Source organism: Protomyctophum parallelum (assembly GCF_964188405.1).
Source record: "Protomyctophum parallelum genome assembly, chromosome: 21".
NCBI lineage: Eukaryota > Metazoa > Chordata > Actinopteri > Myctophiformes > Myctophidae > Protomyctophum > Protomyctophum parallelum.
Window position 1 is genome coordinate 30864625 of NC_139713.1, and position 19609 is coordinate 30884233.

Consider the following 19609-nt stretch of genomic DNA (forward strand, 5'->3'; position numbering starts at 1 on the left):
ACACAAAAGCATCACTACGTAATCACACTACAGCGCCACACAAAAGAATACACTACGTAATCACACTACAGCGCCACACAAAAGCATCACTACGTAATCACACTACAGCGCCACACAAAAGCATCACTACGTAATCACACTACAGCGCCACACAAAAGCATCACTACGTAATCACACTACAGCGCCACACAAAACGCACTACGTAATCACACTACAGCGCCACACAAAAGCATCACTACGTGATCACACTACAGCGCCACACAAAAGAATACACTACGTAATCACACTACAGCGCCACACAAAAGCGCCAAACGTTACAGATCTGCAAGGTTGAAGCCACGTTTCGAGCTGCTACTTTTGCTGCTTTTAAATTTCAATCCTGAAAAGAAACAGTTTTGGATACAAGAGGTTTCCCCCCCCCCCGACAGCGACAACATATAGTATTCTGAGATTCTAAATTAATAATACTAGCCCTTACCCGTTGTGAGATATTTCCCCCCCCCCCCCCCTTGTGGCCGTGGGGGGTACTGTGCCCGGTGCGTTTTTAATTCACTAATAAATTCATTAATAATCATTAATGTGTCAAATTAAACGCCCTCCATATTCATATGGTCAATGCCTGTGTGAAAAGTGGGAGCGATTGGTGCAGGCAATGAGGAGCTACGGTGGTGTTTCTGACACACAGACAGACAGACAGACAGACAGACAGACAGACAGACAGACAGACAGACATTGTTAGAATTATAGTATGATGATGAAATAAATGTGTAATAGATTTACTTACAGTATGTTTACAGAACATGACAAAATTATGTTAATCTGTCATATAAATGAAATTCTAAGTAAGGTAAAAGACAGACAGACAGACAGACAGACAGACAGACCTTTATTGATCCCGTGATGAAATTCAAAGTGTGTTCCTAATTTAGCTGGTTCGAAACAGCTCAGACATTTGATGGATTGCTCTAAATTAATTATAACCATGGCAACATGATGTGATTGGCATCACTAAGTCTCTAGGGGTGGACAGAGTGGACAATATGACTGGGGGAAGGTTTGGAGTAGACTGTGGATAGCAGGTAAAATAAAAGGTTTTACCTATTGGACTGAAACATGTTTTATACTATAATATTTAGGGCTGCAACGGTAGCGAACTAATCGATTTGATTGATTATAAAAAACATATTTATCATTTAATAACATGATCTATTCAGAAGCTGTCAATACTCTGGGCATGTCGTTATAGGTGAAATGTTCAGTTTCAATTTAGCCAATTGTGTAGGAGTTATTTTTCGATTATTTGATTAATCAAAAGCGTCATGATCTGTCTGTTGTTTCCTGTTTGCCTAGTTCATGGCTTACCTCCCTGTGATTACTAGTTTTCTCCACCTGTGTCCTGTTAGTCACAGCCCCAAATGTGTTGATTGTATTTGATTTGAGTGTCACCTGTGTATAAAAGTTTAAATCCCTCAGTCCCTGCCTGTTCAGTCTCCTGTTCCCTGCATTCTCTTGTGTTCCTGTGGTTTTGCCTCTTGACTGTCTGTTTTGCATTTGAGTCCTCTACATCTCCTGAGTCGCACTGTGACAAAAAGTAAGCGATAGAATAATTAAAAAGAAAATTATTGATAGTTGCAGCAATACTCATATTTCTAATATTTTGCTTTTGCCTTCCCGCAAAGGGAAGAACAAAGAAACTAGAATACTTTACTGAGGGGCAATTCCACTTATATAACCCCTTTTACCATCCCTATTTTGTTATCGTTGTTTTTGCATGACACAGACATAAGACAAAGTATAAAGATGTATACCGATAACTCAAGCTGGCTGGAATTAAAAGAGAACAGTAAGGGAGAAGGGAGAGGCTCTCCCAGTAGGATCAACAGGGATGCAAGGTGAGAGGGAATGTGTTTATTCTCCTGAGAAATTGAGGGGTATTGAAGTAGAACAGTTGTTCTCAACCTTTTCAGGCCGCCTGCGACCCCCCCCCCCCCCCAAAAAAATAATCTGGGGACCTCCAAAATCATCATATTGGAACTGGGGACCCTGTTGAACTGGGGACCTGTATTATAAAATCATGTTGGAACTGGACTGAACTTTTTATTTTTTTATTAAGGTTCTTGCTTGTCAGCTGCAGGTTGAGAACCAGTAGAAGACAGGAACTCTGACACAAAGAAAGATTGTATCGTGGAAAGGACTTTACCTGAGGGACAGTTGACGAGCTGAAGTACCAACGGGCGACGTGTCACAATGCCAGAGCCACGAGGGAGGAAGTCCCTGAAACACAGACAGAAGGTGAGAACCACAGACAGACTGAAACACAACAGACAGACGGTGAGAACCACAGACAGACTGAAACACAACAGACAGACGGAGAGAGCCACAGACAGACTGAAACACAACAGACAGACGGAGAGAGCCACAGACAGACTGAAACACAGCAGACAGACGGAGAGAGCCACAGACAGACAGGTGGAGAACAGACAGGTGCAGGAGAACTCAGACAAATAGTGGGGAACTAAAGAAAGCCCACCACACACCGGCTGTGTCCCCCGCGCGTCGCCGCGCGGCGGACACAGCCGCCTCCATTATTTTCAATGAACCTATCGCACACCGGCTCCGTCCGCCGCGTCGCGCCGCGTCGCCTGGCGCGCCGATAGAACCCAGTTCTATTTTCCAGGCGGCGCCGCGCGGCAACGCGTCGAGCCGCAGACGGTCGCAGACGGTGTGTGTCGGGCTGAAGTTGCTTAGCAGAGTTAAGAATCAGTAACAAAAGAATCAGTACAGACGGTATCATCCGATAATCCAGTGGGGGTCTTTATTTTATGTTACTCTATTCATTATGGAGCATCTCCACGAGCAAAGCCTTTCCAACCAAATATAACCATATACCCTAACCATAATATACGCAATAAATGTTTTGAAATCGTTGACCTATGTGTATAGACCTAGGTCTATACTTGTCCCTTCGTGCCCTCTACACCACATCTCTTCTGTGAAAGTAGCCGATCTATAAGCTCACAACGAATCAGGTTGCAATGCAATTGTTTGTTGTTTCAGATCCCCATTAGTCACTGCCTCAGCACTGACTATTCTTCCTGGGGTCAAAGTATGTATGTATAAATTCCGCCAAATGTTTGCCTGATATGCTATTATGATATGCCCAGAATATGGACGCCAGGGTACTGTTCATACAAATTGCTGTTCCCAAGGGCACTCATGCTTAATCATGTGCTATCAAGAGGGATTTATTTTCCCTCATTTATATGACAGTGGCAACATTTCACATTTTTTGAAAGAAATTGTTTTTTTTTGTGACATTATCTCTGATCTCAGCTCATATGTGTTTGCCTAGAGCCACCCAGCTGTTTGGGGAAATCACAACATCTGTGCTCTCTCTCTCTCTCTCTCTCTCTCTCTCATCGCAAACAAATGTATTACACTAAGACAAGTGGGCCGAGGAGGATGTTGAAGCCCACTTCATACTTTGTCATACGACGGTGTCCCATGGCAAAAAATGCCAATCTACAAGTTCACTTGTAAGCAATGCTTTGTGAGCTTGTAGATTGGCTATTTTCGGGACAGGAGTCGGGACAGGAGGTATAAATTAGGCACAACTCCCTGACTTCAAGTTCTCCGTTGTCCTGCAAAAAGTGGTAGCCGTGTTGTCGCAAACAGTGTATGTATAGGGGGGAGCATCTGGTGACATACAGTACATTAGTTACTTTTGTAAGCTACAGAAGAACATACTGTAGAACAAAACTATCTAACAGTAGAAAAGGTGTGCTTGGGTCTGAAGTAGCTAGGCCATGCATCTGTTCTCCTGAAGTATTATTTACTCGGTAGAAAGTTTAATCTGATACTTAAACTGACTATGTTCTCCTAAATAAAGATAAGAATGCATGTGTTGGTCATCAATTGGGGAAATGGCAGAGAAATGCCAACCCTGTGTCATGGTGGGTCAAAAAGGGCCGTGCCTGGGCAAGTAACCAGATGGGGAGGGGTATGTCTAGGAGAGGCCAATACCATGGAGAGCTACATGATCTACCCAGTACCCACAGAGCCTGGGGAGATCATTCAGCACTCATTCTCACCCAGGAGAAAACTAGCCGGGTTAATTAAGTCAGTGTTATCTATCCCCCACCTCTCCTCACTGATTAGACATTGAATGCACCTGGTGGTGATTTTAACTTGACCTTTGGAGTGCACTGACCGTAAAAGCTGGCACGAAAGATGGCTCGCCAAGACTTTGCTTAGTAAGAGTTTTGTAATTATTACAGGTTCCTGTGCTGGCCTCACTATCACCCCATATCTGTGTTTCCATGGCAACCTGGAGCCCACACATCCCAGTGATGCCTCAGTCTAGGAAGAACCTTTGTTTTGTAAACCATCAACCTCTATAGACCGCAATAGTCGCCACCATGTTTTTCCACTATGTCCAAAGTAAAGATCTCATAATCTCATTAATTTCTCTGTAGACGTTTCAACAAATCCTTATATTAAGAGTTTCAAGAGTTACAATATGAAACCAGCAGCATCCTGATGAATCATTAATCATGTACGTTCCATCACGCAAAAATGTGAACGTACAAGACTGTGTAGTGTTAGTGTACTGTACGTGTACTGTATTTTAAGATTGAAGGAACGGCTGCTCTCAAAAGCTATTTTGCATGCCTTTCCAATACATCCAGTCTTCTAGCTATCATTGGTGGTTTGTAGGGCTGCAACTATTGATTATTTTCTTTATTGAATGAATACATTTTTGGCTAATTTGTTTATTTTATTTTTAATAAGCAAAATGTTTGGCTATAGTTTTAAGTGGTTTGTGAAGTCAAGCACACTTCACCACCACAGTATGAGTGCAGTATTTATAGAATGTGACTTTGTTAGACTAGTGTGTATGCTTGTGTGCATATAAGAGACAAGAGTATTTGCTTCAGGGAGTTTCAGTTACTGTACTTATATAACACCAACATCAGTTCCACCGCTGGCACTGTACGCTGCTGTAACAGCTGACCTGACTGTATTCACTTGCACACATCATGAATGGCTGTCTGTCTGTCGGTGTTTGTGTCTGCATATTTCTTTATTGCAAAAGAACTGCGGTATGTAATGTTTAATATAGTGTACAATCTCTTCCCGATTAAGTGGAAATGTCATTGTTATTTTACATGAGGAGGCTTTAATTCACTTAGTCATTTTATAGAGATGGTTGCACACAGTCACATAGTCCAACCTATTCAATATCCTAGCTAATGTTAACTATGGAATTGAGTTGAAATGATAAGTTGAAATCATTGTATTTATCCTGGTGTTACGGTTGGTGCAGTAACCGGCTGAGCCACATCTATAGCTTTTAATTTCACAATGCTTCATTGTGTGTTACTTCTAACTCCTAGGTCTGTGCTGGTGCCTGTACTCAGTTGGCCGCTCATCCATCTGTCAGCGCCTCCGCCTTCCTGTCACACTAGTGATGGCTTTTAGCGAACACAGATGGCCCTAACTGCAGATGGTCCTCCTGACTGCTTCCAATCCACTCCTCCCCCAAAACTGGCACCATAAGGACCATCCAAATGAGGAGAGCAACCAGCCTTTCAAGTACTCTCTACTCACGCATGCACGCACGCACGCACGCACGCACGCACGCACGCACGCACGCACGCACAGATAAGCTGTCTGTATTTGACTGTAGATGGGGTACACTGGCTCTCAGGGTCCCCCAGCAAAATGAGAAAGAAAGAAAGAAAGAAAGAAAGAAAGAAAGACGGCCGTTACTGTATCAAACGCACTCAACAAACTTGGCTCAACTCCTACAATTCCAAGTGCTGGTCAGGGTGGGGTGTCCCCAGTACAAATATGATTATTTTGGGGGTCGCCACCTGAAAAGGCTCTACTACAGCTAAATAATCACCATTCACTTAATCCTACAATAAGTCAGTTGCATGATATGTGTCCTCACCAAATATGCTCTACAGACAGGCCTCATCATCAACACCAGCAAAACCAAAGTGATGTACATCAACACCACTACACAGGCATGCATCACCAAAAATGATGAACCGCTTGAAGTCGTTTACAACTTTCTGTATTTGGGCAGTCTGATGAGCCAGGACAATGCTGCACAAAAAGACATCCAGTGCAGACTTGGACAAGCACTCCTACACAAGACTCCACAACATCTGGAAACCTACAGCCTCAAAACCAAGATCTGCTTGTATAACACCCTGGTCAAGCTGGTTCTACTGTATGGGGCTGAGTGCTGGCGAATAAAGTGTGACATGAGCAAAGTTAGCTCTTTCCACAAAAGCTGCCTGAGGAAGATCTGCCATATATTCTGGCCCAATAAAATAACCAACAAGGAACTGTACATGAAGACTGGCTGCCAAAACGTGATCACAGAAATCAAACACCGCCGTCTAAGATGGCTTGGCTTGGACACGTGATAGGAACATTATTTATGCCTTATGTCCCATTGGGGGCGAAGAGGCTAAGTAAGTTGCTTCCAGAGTTCTGATGAAAGCAGATGCAGCACGAGAGGTAAATAATTAGACAAAATCACACATACTTATTTATGGATCTATTATGAAGTACAAAGTTTGGTTTACATCGTTATTGTTATTGGTGACATTCCCCTGTTTACTTTTTGTTGTGCAACCCTTCCCCTTAGGTTGGGCAGTATGACCAAGAGTGGCCACGCTTGCCCAGCCTACCTTCCTGTTCTCCCTCCCACCCGCCCATGGGCAAAACATAAGAATTAAAATAAATTTGAATAACACAGAATGAGAAAAAATAAATAAAATTATAGTTAATCAGTTACTTCTGATTCAAAGGCAATTAGACTAATATGATCTTTCTTCATTGTGTGCAGTAATAGTATTACAGTCCCAGCGCAACAATTACCTGCTGCAATGAATTGAGTCATAAACAAATGGGATGGCTTTTTGGTGAATTATATAGTGCATACTATTGTGCATTGCCTAGAGTAGACCCAGATTACTTTTGTTGTGGTGAAAAGAGCCAATCAATAGCCTTGTTGTTGACTAGTGGCGGACCTCCAGATTAGGCTATAGCCAATGGGTGAATTTATACTAGCAAGCCGTGAACCAAACAGAGATTAATAGTAATCCCGTGGAGCTGTGCCAGGACATGGACTCTTTCTCTTCCTCTCCTCTCTCAGCGCTACAGCCTCTAGTCTACTCTTATGCTTAGTGCACAGTGCACTGGATTTAAACAGTGCACTGTGCACTGTTTAAATCCCTTTTCTAAATCTAAATCTTATTTTTGAATTCATTCAACCACCTTAAAAGATAATCAGAAACTCTAATATAGCGCTACATTTGACATTAAACTAAAGAAATACAGAACAAAATGGACAAAATGCAAAAATTACATTTGTTACCCCCAAACGGATAAGGATCCCTAAACGGGACAATAATTATTGCTATAAGGTGTTTGTTCAGTAACACGGGCTGCCGTCTTTCCAGCCCTTTACTAGACGGAAAATAAATTTTCTTGTCGGGATACCAATTTCATCCAATAAGGAGACAGAACGCGTACAGACAGGATGCAGGATAAACTACTGAAATTGGAAGCGATGCAACAAAAACAAAAATTAACAGAGACATTTGGAACTGAAACATTATCAAATTGAAATATAGTTGTGGATACGACGAGCCAAATGTGTCCAGTTTCATGTTGATTGTGTGTTAGGATATGTTACCTTGCCATTCGATACAAGCTCACAAAGGCTCGTTGTGAGCTTGTAGATCTGCTATTTTGGTTCTTAAATTCTTAGAATAGGAATGCTATAGGGTTCAAGTGGTTAATGTATAAAACAATCACACTTGTGAAATGCCCAGATGTCACTGCTTAACCCATTCTGAACTGAACCCGTTTTGGTGTTAGCATTATGTTATGCTTTAGCTATTGAAAAATAGCAGATCTACAAGCTCATAGTGCACCACCGAGTGGCGCGCTACGAGCTTGTAGGTCTGCTATTTTTGAAAAATCGAAGAACGACTGACATTTTTGAATGATCTCAGGTCAGAATGGGTTAATCAGACCAGTGTGTGTCCAGTGGAAACCTCGTATGAATCTGATCTCAGGTCAGAGTGGGTTAAAGACAAACATTAAATGTCCATAGACTTGGCTGACACATGTAGTCACGACAGTGCCCCTCAAAATATGTGTCCTATCATACAAAGATTTGGCCCCCCTGTAGTAACTCTGAGGACCACTTTTCCACAAGATTCACACAGTCCGCACGGACAACATTCTCTGTCAGCGCCGAGGCAGGACCTGCAATGACTGCTGGACTGAACATATGAAAACTTCCTTTGGGAGCAGTCAATGTTTGTTGCACACAATTGACAGGTGTGTTGCGATTGGTGTGTGGTAATTGATCACACCACCTGTCAGTCGTGTGCTCCATACATTTGTGTTTCCTATAAGTATGTTTTGATATGTTCAGTCCTGCACTCATTCCGGGCCCCTCACTGGATAGTCGTCCGTGTGCAGCTCATGGAAAAGTTGAGATATTTTACTGAATACACGTTTTCTGCCATAACTTTCAAATTAATATGAAACTAGTCCCCAAAACGACTCAAAGTCTTAGGAATTAATTATTGGGTGAGTGCACATGCAGTGCTACAAGTTTAAATACTGACGAGGTCAGTCTGCTAACCATACGTGCCGGCACGGATAGGACCCAATCTATGGCTGTGTATTTGGAATCCATGAAATGTTTGTAAGATCACAGATATTCTAGGGCTATTAACTTGTAAACTGAGAATATTCATCTAATATCCAAACATGTATTCACCAAAACCAACTTAGTTAGTTAGTTGATTTTAAATGTATTTGTGTGTGCTGGTGCTCCGGACAAGTGACTTTTGTGCCTGGACAAGTGAATGGGAAATTTCCAAAGGACAAGTGCCCCAGAAAGTTAAATGTCAAGCCCTAATCAGCCAATCAAATCATCACATTTGACATTTGACATTTCTTAATATCCAGTGGCATCTTCCATGAAAGTAACAACAACAGAACAGAAGGTGGGTGTCAATGTTGTTTAATGCTGTTAACATCTCAACTCAATATTTCTTTTGTCTCTCTATTCTCCTCCACATGTTAGGGATTAGAAGCACAGAACGAAACTGTCTCTGTCTCTCACGCTGGATGAGAAACTGCTGCCAATCGGCAGAATGCTTTCAAGACTAATGAATCTAGCTATACTCGGTGTGTGTGTGTGTGTGTGTGTGTGTGTGTGTGTGTGTGTGTGTGTGTGTGTGTGTGTGTGTGTGTGTGTGTGTGTGCACGGCTGCGCGTGTGTGTGCACAAATGCGTGCATGCGTGTGGTGCACGTTTCAGCAAATCCAGCATGCTGCAACATAATTGTCTCGAATAAAGAAAAACACATTTCTTGAAACACCTTTCAAGTTCTGAAAGATTATTGACAAGAAAAGCAATGGGATGATATGAATCACAGTTAAAATCACAACAGCAACATTCTATAAAAAATAATTGCAATAGCATGGTTTTTAGTCTATTCCACAATCTCTGAATGCTATCCACACTTTTCCTGGGCTGTGTGTGCTCCAGTTCGTGTCGATTTGATCCAATGAAAGCCAATGAAACTGGTCAGATGACCAATGAAATCAACAGGAACTGGAGCACACACAGCCCAGGAAAAGTGTGGATTGTGGCCCTCATTTATCAACCGTGCGTACGCCAAAATATGGGTGCACGCCGAAATTACCGACATTTTCGACATTTACCATTTCCACCAAAGCTTGAAATTGAACTTGAGTAGGACAAAAAGTCACGTCTGGTCGGGAGCTGTCGTAAGCTTTGTCCTTGGCTGTTTTTCTGTCGTACACAAGCGGAGCAGCATTGTCGGAACTACTGACACGCTGTCACAGGCATCTAAACATATGTTTTCACTCAATCGTGCAATTAAAAACAATATAACATGTTTACAATGTATTAGTTTGTGCTTAATCAAACAAAGCTTTACTGGCCTTGTTATGCGAGCGCACTTGATTTGGGAGCGCATGCGGTGATGCGGCATATGTGATTATGATATTATTAAAGAAAAGGCATAAATGGACTGCACGCCTTTATTTCCAAGTGACAATGACAAGCATACAGCTTGCCTATTTGCAAGTAGCAGGCTATAGGCGTAAGGGGCTTAATCATTCACCATTTAAATAATTGCTTTGACAGTTCAGATAAAAGCGAGATCATTTTCGGGGGTCGGGAGGACGGGACCGCGGCGTGCGTCGCCAACACATACCAGCACACATGCAAGCGGCAAGCCTTCATCCATATGTTTATGATTCGTTCGTCAATGATCAAATCACTACATAAACGTTGATTATGACTGCCTTGACGACATGATAGCCTATCTCTCATGCAGGCATCACTGAGTCACCCACAGGACTTTAATATCACAGCAGTGCGCAGTCTCACGCCTTCAACGTGCACTGCGCACGAATGGGTAAAATTAATATAGGCCAGCCTACAAACTAATTCCATTCATGGAGATGCGATGTCGATGTCATGTAGGTGCGTGCGTGCGTGGACATGACAGCAAGGCAAGCGAGGTGAGAGGGAAACAAACAGGGTAGGCCTACAACTTTGTTTAATTCATGCAGGTGTATTTTATTTCCTTTTCTGCTAAACAATAAGCTATATATGCTTAGATGTTTTCTATTTATATTAAGATAAATGTGCGCGACTGTAAAGACGAAACGGAAGTGGCAAGGAGGCTCCACTTCCGCTTTATCGCTTACGCATGATAGTTCTTCCGTTGGTCCAGACTGTATGATGAAAGCATTTGGAAATTGCGAGAGGTAACAGTCTGGCAACGCGAGACTACATGGTTTTTAACAGTATTGTTCTGCCATGGTTTGAAGTATTGTTAATAAAACATGTTGCTGATTAAAGAGTGGGTGCACCGTGCTGATTCAACACAATATGGTGAGCTACAAAGTGATAAAGGCCTAGTAGTATTTTGTAGTGTAGAGTCTTTCAGGAATAGTTGTATTGCGTCTGTGTCTTTGGAACTGTCCATGGTACTGAAACCAGTGTGTGCTGTGGATGAAAGGGACATTTTTACCAGCTGCTTGAAAGCGGCTGGTTAAAGCATGACTAGGAAATGTACGCGACCAGTCACGACCTAGTCTACTCCAGGGTTGACAAGTCTGCTTATTTGCAGCAACTCTAGGATTGTTTTTCCCCCACAGTTGCTTGCCTGGTTTTTGGAGGTTGGTTAGCTTATTTCTGTCACGACAGTTGCCACCACTGCATGGCAACAACCCATAACATCCCATCGTCTGCACAGCATGGCTAGACGAGCAGTTCTGTTTGGCTGCCTCGTCTCCAGACTGTCATGGTCTGCATACCATATCTCCCTGTCAGCCACCCCCACTCTCCATTCCTACCCTCAGTCATTGTCACACACCTGTTCCCACTCCATCCCAGCCCAGCAGTGCCATGCCCCTTTTCACACCTGAGAACATTTCCCCAATCAACCCACCTCCTATAAAGACTGGACTCATTACACACACAAACTGTGGGAACATAATCCTTTGTCCGGTGCTCAACCTTTCCTGGATGTTTCCTATGATTCGCCTGTACCTGGATTTCCGTGTGTTCTAAGGTTTTTGCATTTTCTGGACTTATGTGTTTTGCCTAGTTTTGGATTTTTGCCTTTTACTTTTGAAGAGTTTGGCCAAAGGGCTTTCCTGAGTTTACTTGTGCTTGCGGCCTTGTCTTGTAGCTAACCTGCTTTATTTAATAAACCAGTGTTTGAAACTATACTCTGCTCTGCATTTGGGTTCTATCTCCTGCACACCGTGACAGTATGTTCCCACCATATTGAACCCAGCAGACAGAGTTTAGTTTTTTTTTAGTTTTCTTAGTATTTTTCCCTGTTTTGAACGAGCTGCTGAGGCCTTCCAACATGGCTGATTTGCCCTTTTCATATGGAGACTTTGGAGTGACAAGGAATGTCTTTTATGAGGATCCCCACTCCCCAGTTCCTTGAACAACTGGCAAAGTATTGGAGGCGGGATCGGAAGTTTGCTCAGTATATGGGCTTTTTCAGATGGGAGAGTCGGGGAGCCATTTTTCCCGGGCTGCCTCCTCAGGAGGCAGTCCCATCGGCCTCCCCTGCTCTTCGGCCCACTTCCTCACCCAGCCTGCCTGGTTCTCTGCCTCCCAGCCTGCCCAGCTCTCCGCCGCCCAGCCTGCCTGGCTCTCGGCTGCCTGGCTCTCCGCCGCCCAGCCTGCCTAGCTCTCCGCTGCCCAGCCTGCCCAGCTCTCCGCTGCCCAGCCTGCCCAGCTTTCCGCTGCCCAGTCTGCCCAGCTCTCCACCGTCCAGTTCCCCAAGGCCCAGTCTGCCCAGCTCTCCGCCGCCCAGCCTGCCCAGCACTCCCCTGCCCGGCACCCCGCTGCCCGGCATCCAGAGCAACGTGTTGCCCAGCATCCACCAGCCCGTCCAGCCTGCTGTCTCCATTGGTGACCCGCCTGTGCCCTCTGCACCCTCACCGGTGATATCTACTGCCGACCTGCCAGAGCCCTTGCCAGCCATCTCCTTAGATGTCCTGCCTGCGCCCTCTGCACCCTCGACAGCCCTATCAGCCAGTGACCTGCCAGAGCCCTTGTCAGTCATCTCCAATGGGGATCGGTTTCAGACCGAGGTTGTGGAAGCTCTGGCCCTGGGCTTTTTGTTCGGCTGCTTCCATCAGCTGCTGGCTGCCGGCTCCATCTGTCCAGAGTCTGCCGCATCCTCCTCGTCTCCGGGGTGTGCAGAGTCCTCTGGGGTTCAGTCTCCAGAATCTGCAGCATCCTCATCTCCTGGGTGTGCAGCTGGGGTCCCGTCTGCAGCATCCTCATTTCCTGGGTGTGCAGCATCCGTTTCTCCTGGGTGTGCAGCATCCGTTTCTCCTGGGTGTGCAGCATCCGTTTCTCCTGGTTGTGCAGCATCCGTTTCTCCTGGGTGTGCAGCATCCGTTTCTCCTGGATATGCAGCATCCTCCATGTCTCCTGAGTCTGCAGCTCCGCCTGCAGCCCCGCCTCCTGAGCCTGCAGCTCTGTCTGCAGCCCTGACGCCTGCAGCTCCGGCTCCAGAGCCTGCAGCTTCTCCCGTGGCGTCACCTCTGCCTGCAGCAGCTCCGGCCTCGCCTCTGACTGCAGCACCTCCGGCGTCGCCTTCCGAGCCTGCAGCATCCCTGGCGTCGCCTCAGCCTGCAGCATCCCTGGCGTCGCCTCAGCCTGCAGCCCTGCCTCCTGTGTCTACGGCTCCGCCTCTGTCTGAGGCATCCCCAGTGTCACCTCCAAGGTCCTCCGCCTCGTCCCGGCCCCCCGGCCGTCCTCCAGACTGCATGTCCTCTGCCTCGTCCCGGCCACCTGGCCGCCCACCAGATGACATCTTGGCCTCGTCCCGGCCACCTGGCCGTCCACCAGATGGCATCTCAACATCGTCTCAGCCCCCAGGCCGTCCGCCTGACGTATCGTCTCAGCCCCCAGTCTCTGCTTCAGTCTCCCTCCTCCAGACCCCCTCCGCCCACCCTGCTCTGTGTACCGGGCCAGCATGGTGGGACGTCTGGAAGCCGTCCCTTAAGAGGGAGGTACTGTCATGGTCTGCATACCATATCTCCCTGTCAGCCACCCCCACTCTCCATTCCTACCCTCAGTCATTGTCACACACCTGTTCCCACTCCATCCCAGCCCAGCAGTGCCATGCCCCTTTTCACACCTGAGAACATTTCCCCAATCAACCCACCTCCTATAAAGACTGGACTCATTACACACACAAACTGTGGGAACATAATCCTTTGTCCGGTGCTCAACCTTTCCTGGATGTTTCCTATGATTCGCCTGTACCTGGATTTCCGTGTGTTCTAAGGTTTTTGCATTTTCTGGACTTATGTGTTTTGCCTAGTTTTGAAGAGTTTGGCCAAAGGGCTTTCCTGAGTTTACTTGTGCTTGCGGCCTTGTCTTGTAGCTAACCTGCTTTATTTAATAAACCAGTGTTTGAAACTATACTCTGCTCTGCATTTGGGTTCTATCTCCTGCACACCGTGACACAGACGTGTTGCCTCAGAATTCTTTAGGGTCACTAATTTGAGTATAACAGCGGAGCGCAGCTAAAAAGTGGCATAACGTCAGCAGCAGGCCCGACCCACTGATTTAATGGCTAACAGAAGTAACACATTTGGCTGAAACTGACACAGAGGCAGTTATAGCGGACCCCTGCAGATAATAATAATGCAGCTGGTAATTCATTGATTTAATCAATTTGGGCTTGTTTATTTGCAGGACCCTGGGGATGACAAAGTACTTTTCTGCATTCACTCAGCAAATGGCTGATCAGATGGCACAGATGAGCGCACGTGAGAGGGGGCTATTAGGGGTATCGAATCGACAACCGTATACAATTCCCAGACAGCCTATACTTTTCTCAACTGTCCATACAGTAGCTGAGCCCACCAATGAGACAGAGTGAATAGATGGGAATTGGGTTTCTTTCTATTCTGTTTGATTAAAATATAGTAACACCATCAAGCACCTCAGTGTGTGCTATGACTATGTACTGTACATATGTTGCTATTTCTCTACCTTTTGCTTGTTGTACAATTTCTGATATTCTTAATTATTTGTAATTGCTGCTACAAATAATTTAATATTATCAAGTAGAAGTAGTTTGGTGATCAGATTCCTGCAACCTTTTCTTTTCAGAAACTGTGCCCACAAATAAACATCATTTGTATTGGTGTAATTGTCTCCTAAACTCCCAGTGTGCTGGGTGCTGGTAGCAATTACAGCCCCATGTTCTTAGAAGGCCTCCTGGGGATGTGCTAATTAAACATATGGAGTGTGTACTGTGTACATCCAAATTCATCCAAATTTGACAATTTTGGATCCGATGCTATAGATATGCAGATATGCATATGTTGGTTATTTATTCACACATGTTTTGTTATTGTCTCCACCAGGGCGCTATGTTTTCTTTCTTTGCACTATAACTGCTTGTTGACTAGGATTCATGCCATTTACTCTGACTCAGCACTTGTAAGTCGCTCTAGATAAGAGCGTCTGCAAAAATGTAAAGAATCTGTTTTGAGTGTCTAGCCAAAACTTCTGCAGTTGCAGCTGCAAACCGAAATGGGTAAGTAAGTAAATTCTATTCATGCAGCACTTTTAACTGATGAATGTGTAGTTAATATTGGATTGCAGGATATGCACCTAGCAGGACATATACTTTGCGTGGGCTGTACATTAAACTAAATGTGCATGCAGCATGTGCCACATCAGCATACAGGAACTAGTGGCCAACTAAAGCTAAATTTAAATGTCACTCACGCTCACGTCGCTCACTGAAATCCACTGATCTTCAAGTGGAAAATGTCATGCATCGCAAGAGAAAACAATGGTCTGTGATGTATAAACAGGTTATACCACTCTATGTTAAGTTAAGTTTCTTTCAATTAATTTCAGTTAATACAATATTAATATGCACATAAATGAAAGGTGAAGAAACAAAAGCTAGAGGACAGACAGGGAAAAAAATCATTAGTATTAGACAAACATTCTGTACTACTACCATTAGTAGTAGACTAGGCCAGACAGTGTCTGTCATATCATTAGTATTAGACAACGCACAGCAAGCATCATATGTTTGGCTGTCCTTGTCCCTGTGTCACGCCAGCCAGACAATGTCTGGAATAACACTGTTGAACTAGAAAATATTGTTCCTGAAGAAACAATGTGGGATAGCTGCAAGCCAAAACAATTGTAGTATAAATAGTACAAATGCAGTGAAGGTACCAGCAGTGTACTCTAAACTAAAGATTTATACATCACATATCTTAGATCACTTGGTGAAATGATCTGTAGTGTAAAAATTGCACGTTCATGGAATGTTAATCTACAGTGTTTCTTGTGTCTGGGTTGCTCAGTAGGTAGAGCACTTGTCTCTGAACCACAAGGTTGTGGGATTGAATACCGGCATAAGCAACTCAGCATAATTATGAGCAATCTGTGCTCCCTGGGCTCCCCAATCTGTTTTACCAGAGCATTGTAAAAAATATAGACTTGTGTTCTTTGCTGTTGCTACCTTTTAAATTTTAAACTACCCCTTAAAGTTTAAATGGTCATGGCCATTGATAATGCATTGGGCACTTGAAGTTATATAGTAAGCTGAACATGAAAGTTTGAATGGAGAAGGTGCCAAACTTTTGTCATTAAGATATTACAGTGGTGTTGTAGTGTAGTGCTTTGCAGAAACAACTCCTACGACAAAAGTTATTGTTATTTACCAACAAGGAGGTTTTGTTTTCAACAACATCTGTCTGTTTACTTGTTTGTCTGAGACCAACATCTCGAGAAATAATGACTGGATTGTCATGACATTTGCTGCTGTAAGCTCTAAAAGAGTTAGTAACCTATTGATTTTGGTCACCCTATATGACCTTAACTCTAGCACTATCGACAGGCCAAACTTTCATTGTTCAAAACAATGTATCTCTTCAGCCTGTCACCATACAACCACACTATTTGCTGTGCACATTCGTGATGATCCATCCAGGAAGAAACCTATTGATTTCAGTGTCCTTTGCACTAGCCCTACCAGCACCTACAAGCCAAACATTCTTTTTTTTTAAGATATTCTTTTGGCTTTTTCTGCCTTTTATTGATAGACAGATAAGTAGACTGACAGGAAATGGGGAGAGAGATGGGGGCGATGCCACGCGATACGCCGTCAGGCTGGCTAAGCAGCCTAGGTGCCCAGACGGTTGAGCTAACCGTCCGGGCCACCAAGCCAAACTTTTAAATTAGTAAAATGGAGAGATTTGTAGTCCTTGCACTGTACCTTCTTGCTACAACAAATTCCTATACATGTGAACATCGGTAAACTATATTGCTACCACTAGCTTGAGGCATTAAAGGCGTAGTTCATCCAAAACATGACTTATTTTCTATCGATTACACCCTCCATGAAGCCTTGAATTCATGGAGATGTTTTTGTCGCATTCCTAAGACAATAATTTGATGCATGGCGGAGTCTCCTATTGACCGATGATCTGGTCACCAAATTATTGGCTCAGGAATACGACAAAAACAAACATGAACTCAAGGCTTCATGGGGTCATAACCTCGTCAGAGCCAGAGTAGTGGAATGAGACACAGTCTTGTGATCTGACAAGGAAATCCCTCTGCCAAAAGACGGACCCTTTGTCTGTCATTCACCCAGACTGACTGAAATACAAGACCCTTTATCTGTCATTCACCCAGATGACTGAAATACAAGACCCTTTGTCTGTCATTCACCCAGACTGACTGGAATACAAGACCCTTTGTCTGTCATTCATCCAGACTGACTGGAATACAATCCATGTCGGGGCGGCAGTGGTTCAGAGCAAGGGAACCGTAAGGTTCCCATTTCGATTCCGGGCTCCCTCAGAGTTACTGTCAAAATGTCCTTGAGCAAGACTATGAAACCCTAATTGCTCCTGATGTGCAGGTTGTTGCCTTGCATGGTTTCCTCTGCCATCAGTCAGAGTGTGTGTGTGTGTGTGTGTGTGTGTGTGTGTGTGTGTGTGTGTGTGTGTGTGTGTGTGTGTGTGTGTGTGTGTGTGTGTGTGTGTGTGTGTGTGTGTGTGTGTGTGTGTGTGTGTGTGTGTGTGTGAATGTAATGCATAATCTATATAAAGCGCTTTGGATAAAAGCGCTATATAAATTCAACATTTACCATTTATGTCCGGAGTGATGTCAGTGCAGTTGGACAGAAAGAGGACACACACCCATACACATACTGTACTGCATGACAGGATACTTTTCTCTTTGTAACATAAAGACTGCAGCACTTGTTGGCACAACACACAAACGTTAATGGTAATTTTAATGATTGACTACATGAAGTATTCAGTATTCAATGGATCAGAAAGGCCTAACTGGTGTTTGAATTGTGACAGATTTTTCTATCAGCATGCAGCACTTTCTTATACCGGTATGCCTATATCTACCATCTCCATTAATTTATTTGGTTGTAATTATGTTAAATTCAGTCAATCAATGACATGTACCACATTACATAGGTACAAAGTAGATTCAATATTTAATATATAAGTGCACTGGGGAGCTTTTAGTGTATAGCTTGGCTACATATTAAGAAGTGAAACTGCTACTGTACATTTCTAAAGTGACTAGTCCAAAACTGGGGTTGACAGTCAAACAAGTGTGCCACCACCTATGTTGACTACATGCCATAAGCTGGTTCACCTAAGCGCTGACAGATGGATGCTGAGCTGAGCTGGAAAGGCTCAAAGCTCAGATGGACACATATTGTAGCCTACCCTCTCACTCTCTCCCCTCCCCTCTCCACAAGGTCACACTGCAGCATAATAGCGGATTGGTTCCCTATCCATCCTGCTTGTTGAGTGTGTGGGTTCACAAAACGCATCATTTTACGATTCGATGATCGAAACGATGTGTGGGCTGGACATGAGACAGGGGCATGATGGCCATGCAACGAAGTGAAGAATTGTCTGGAATTAGTAGGCTATTCTATAACACCTTAGTTGTAGCCATATCGGGCCCCATACAATTGCTTTTGGTCCAAACAAGGGAACACGTTTGTGTCATGTTGACACTTGACACCATATATTTAACTATTCTAAACACTTCACAATACTACGTTCATTTCAAATCCGATCGACTTCCACATTAGGACAAAAGCTGGTGCTTCCGTTAGGCTATTATGCTGGGTAGCGGCCAATTTAATTATTGAAGCAAACGGGCAACATTCATATTTGCATTGCAAGGCAAATAGGCAATCAATAATTATGTTGGTTTGTCAAATTCATTATTTTGAATATTAGTAATGACAATATTTTGAATATTATACAAAACAAATCAGTTGAGTTGGCCAACATATACAGTAGGCTACGCTTGTTTTGGTATTCAGCCAATGCACCATGCAGAAAAAGACGGTGCATTTTCTATATAGGATAGCCTAACAAAACAATCTCCCCAGATTGGCTCAGTGATATTAGATCATGAAAGGAACTAAGGAACATTAAACAAAACAAACAAAACTATAGGCCTGACAGATAGAAGCAAGGAGCTGTTGGGGGGATGGGTTTAGGTGTGAGACCGAAAATAGCCGATCTGCAGGCTCACAACGCACGGCAGCGCAACGCGGTTGTGAGCTTGGCAGGTTGCAGATCGGCAATTTTCGTCCTTGAATGCGTTGGTGCACTGTCACATCATCATAAACCCACACTTACTTCCCCACGAAGTTCTCCAGCACCGAACTCTTCCCTGCACTCTGCCCGCCGACCACAGCGATCTGAGGCAGGTCCAGGCTGGAATTTTGACCGATGGCAGAGAACGCATCCTGCATTCGGTTCACCAGAGGAATCAGATCTTCCATTCCCCGGTTCCCCATCCTTGCGACGAGGTGAGAAGAAGTCGCTTCTTCTTCTTGTTCTTCTCAGAATAGAAATTAAGGGTAGACTACACGCCGTGTGTCCCCCCCCTCCTTGTCACTTAATAATACCCTCGCAGCGTCTATTACGTTTGTGTTTGAGTCCTCTGTAGCCTATTA

At 44.2% G+C, this 19609-nt stretch overlaps 1 protein-coding gene across 4 annotated transcripts in view; it reads right to left on the reverse strand.

Moving 5' to 3' along the window:
* The window catches only part of dnm1a (dynamin 1a), a gene marked incomplete at both ends in the record, with an annotated part of 81190 nt that extends 61740 nt beyond the window's left edge, over window positions 1-19450 (reverse strand). For all 4 annotated transcript variants that reach the window (XM_083793770.1, XM_083793767.1, XM_083793768.1 and 1 more), the window contains 2 exons: window positions 2201-2274; window positions 19290-19450. In XM_083793770.1, coding sequence (XP_083649896.1) covers window positions 2201-2274; window positions 19290-19450 — 235 coding nt within the window. The remainder of the gene's footprint in view (window positions 1-2200; window positions 2275-19289) is intronic.
* Between the last annotated feature and the right edge of the window lie 159 nt (window positions 19451-19609).